At 56.7% G+C, this 1,028-nt stretch overlaps 1 protein-coding gene across 1 annotated transcript; it reads right to left on the reverse strand.

Moving 5' to 3' along the window:
* Window positions 1–74: 74 nt before the first annotated feature.
* Window positions 75–700, reverse strand: LOC104519877 (butyrophilin subfamily 1 member A1; the record flags this gene model as incomplete). Its single annotated transcript, XM_010163880.1, has 1 exon — window positions 75–700. A coding segment is annotated over one exon (626 nt), but the record flags the coding sequence as incomplete, so codon positions are not given.
* Between the last annotated feature and the right edge of the window lie 328 nt (window positions 701–1,028).

A 1,028-nucleotide genomic window follows, 5' to 3' on the forward strand; every position in this document is an offset into this window, starting at 1 on the left:
GGTGACACAACCCAACTGGAAGAGTCTTGGGCTCTGCTCGTGGTGGGCAGCGTGGATCTCCCCGTCCTTCCCGGTCACCTCCCGCCCTTTGGTGGGACCCGTTGTCCCATCATGGAGAGGTTGAAGCATGAGGGGAGCAGAAGCTCCTCCACGCTGGGGACACGTGGAGGTGACGGGGGTGACTTTAGGCTGAGCCGGGCGATGGGTCCCACCCGGAACCAAGGACGGATCTTCTCACCACTCAACGGGTTCAGAGAGAAGGTGAAGAGTAACTCTTGGTTGTCAACGTTGAAGAAGGCCACCTTCTGTCCCTCAAAGTCCAGGTAGACCCTCAAGGTCCTGGGTGTCTGGGTGGGGTCAAGAGCCGTGTGGTCAGGAGAAGTCAGAGCCCAGAACTTGCCCCCACAATGGAAAAGAGCCAAGATGCCATCTTGAGGAGTTGGGTTGATCCAACCCTTCCTCTTCATGGACTCCTTGGCCACCCCCATGGCCCAAACTCCTCCTTCTTCCATCCCCACGTCCACCTCCCAGAAGTGTCTCCCCGAGGTGAACCTCTCCTGACCCAGGACGCAGTGGTAGGTGTCGTATCTCTCCGGGTTCTCCGGCATCTCCTGCTTCGTGTCTCCACGTTGGACCTTCTTCCCACAAGCCGAGAGGATGAGTTGAGGGTGAGCCGTGTCCGCGTCCAACGTCACGTGAGCTGTGGGGAGACAGGTGGGTTGGAGACCTCCCGTTGACTTTGGGGGGGTCTCCTAAGCTTGGTTACCCTTGGAGGAACCTTTGGTAGGACCTCAAGAGCTTGGTCTCATCTCCTGGCACCTCTAACGTGTCTTGGGACATCTCCATGGTGGCATCATGCAACTGGAAGAGTCTTAGGACATCTCCATGGTGGCATCATGCAACTGGAAGAGTCTTAGGACATCTCCATGGTGGCATCATGCAACTGGAAGAGTCTTAGGACATCTCCATGGTGGCATCATGCAACTGGAAGACTCTTACATCTCCATGGTGGCATCATGCAACTGGAA

This window comes from Antrostomus carolinensis, unplaced genomic scaffold, assembly GCF_000700745.2.
Source record: "Antrostomus carolinensis isolate BGI_N321 unplaced genomic scaffold, ASM70074v2 scaffold55022, whole genome shotgun sequence".
Classification (NCBI taxonomy): domain Eukaryota; kingdom Metazoa; phylum Chordata; class Aves; order Caprimulgiformes; family Caprimulgidae; genus Antrostomus; species Antrostomus carolinensis.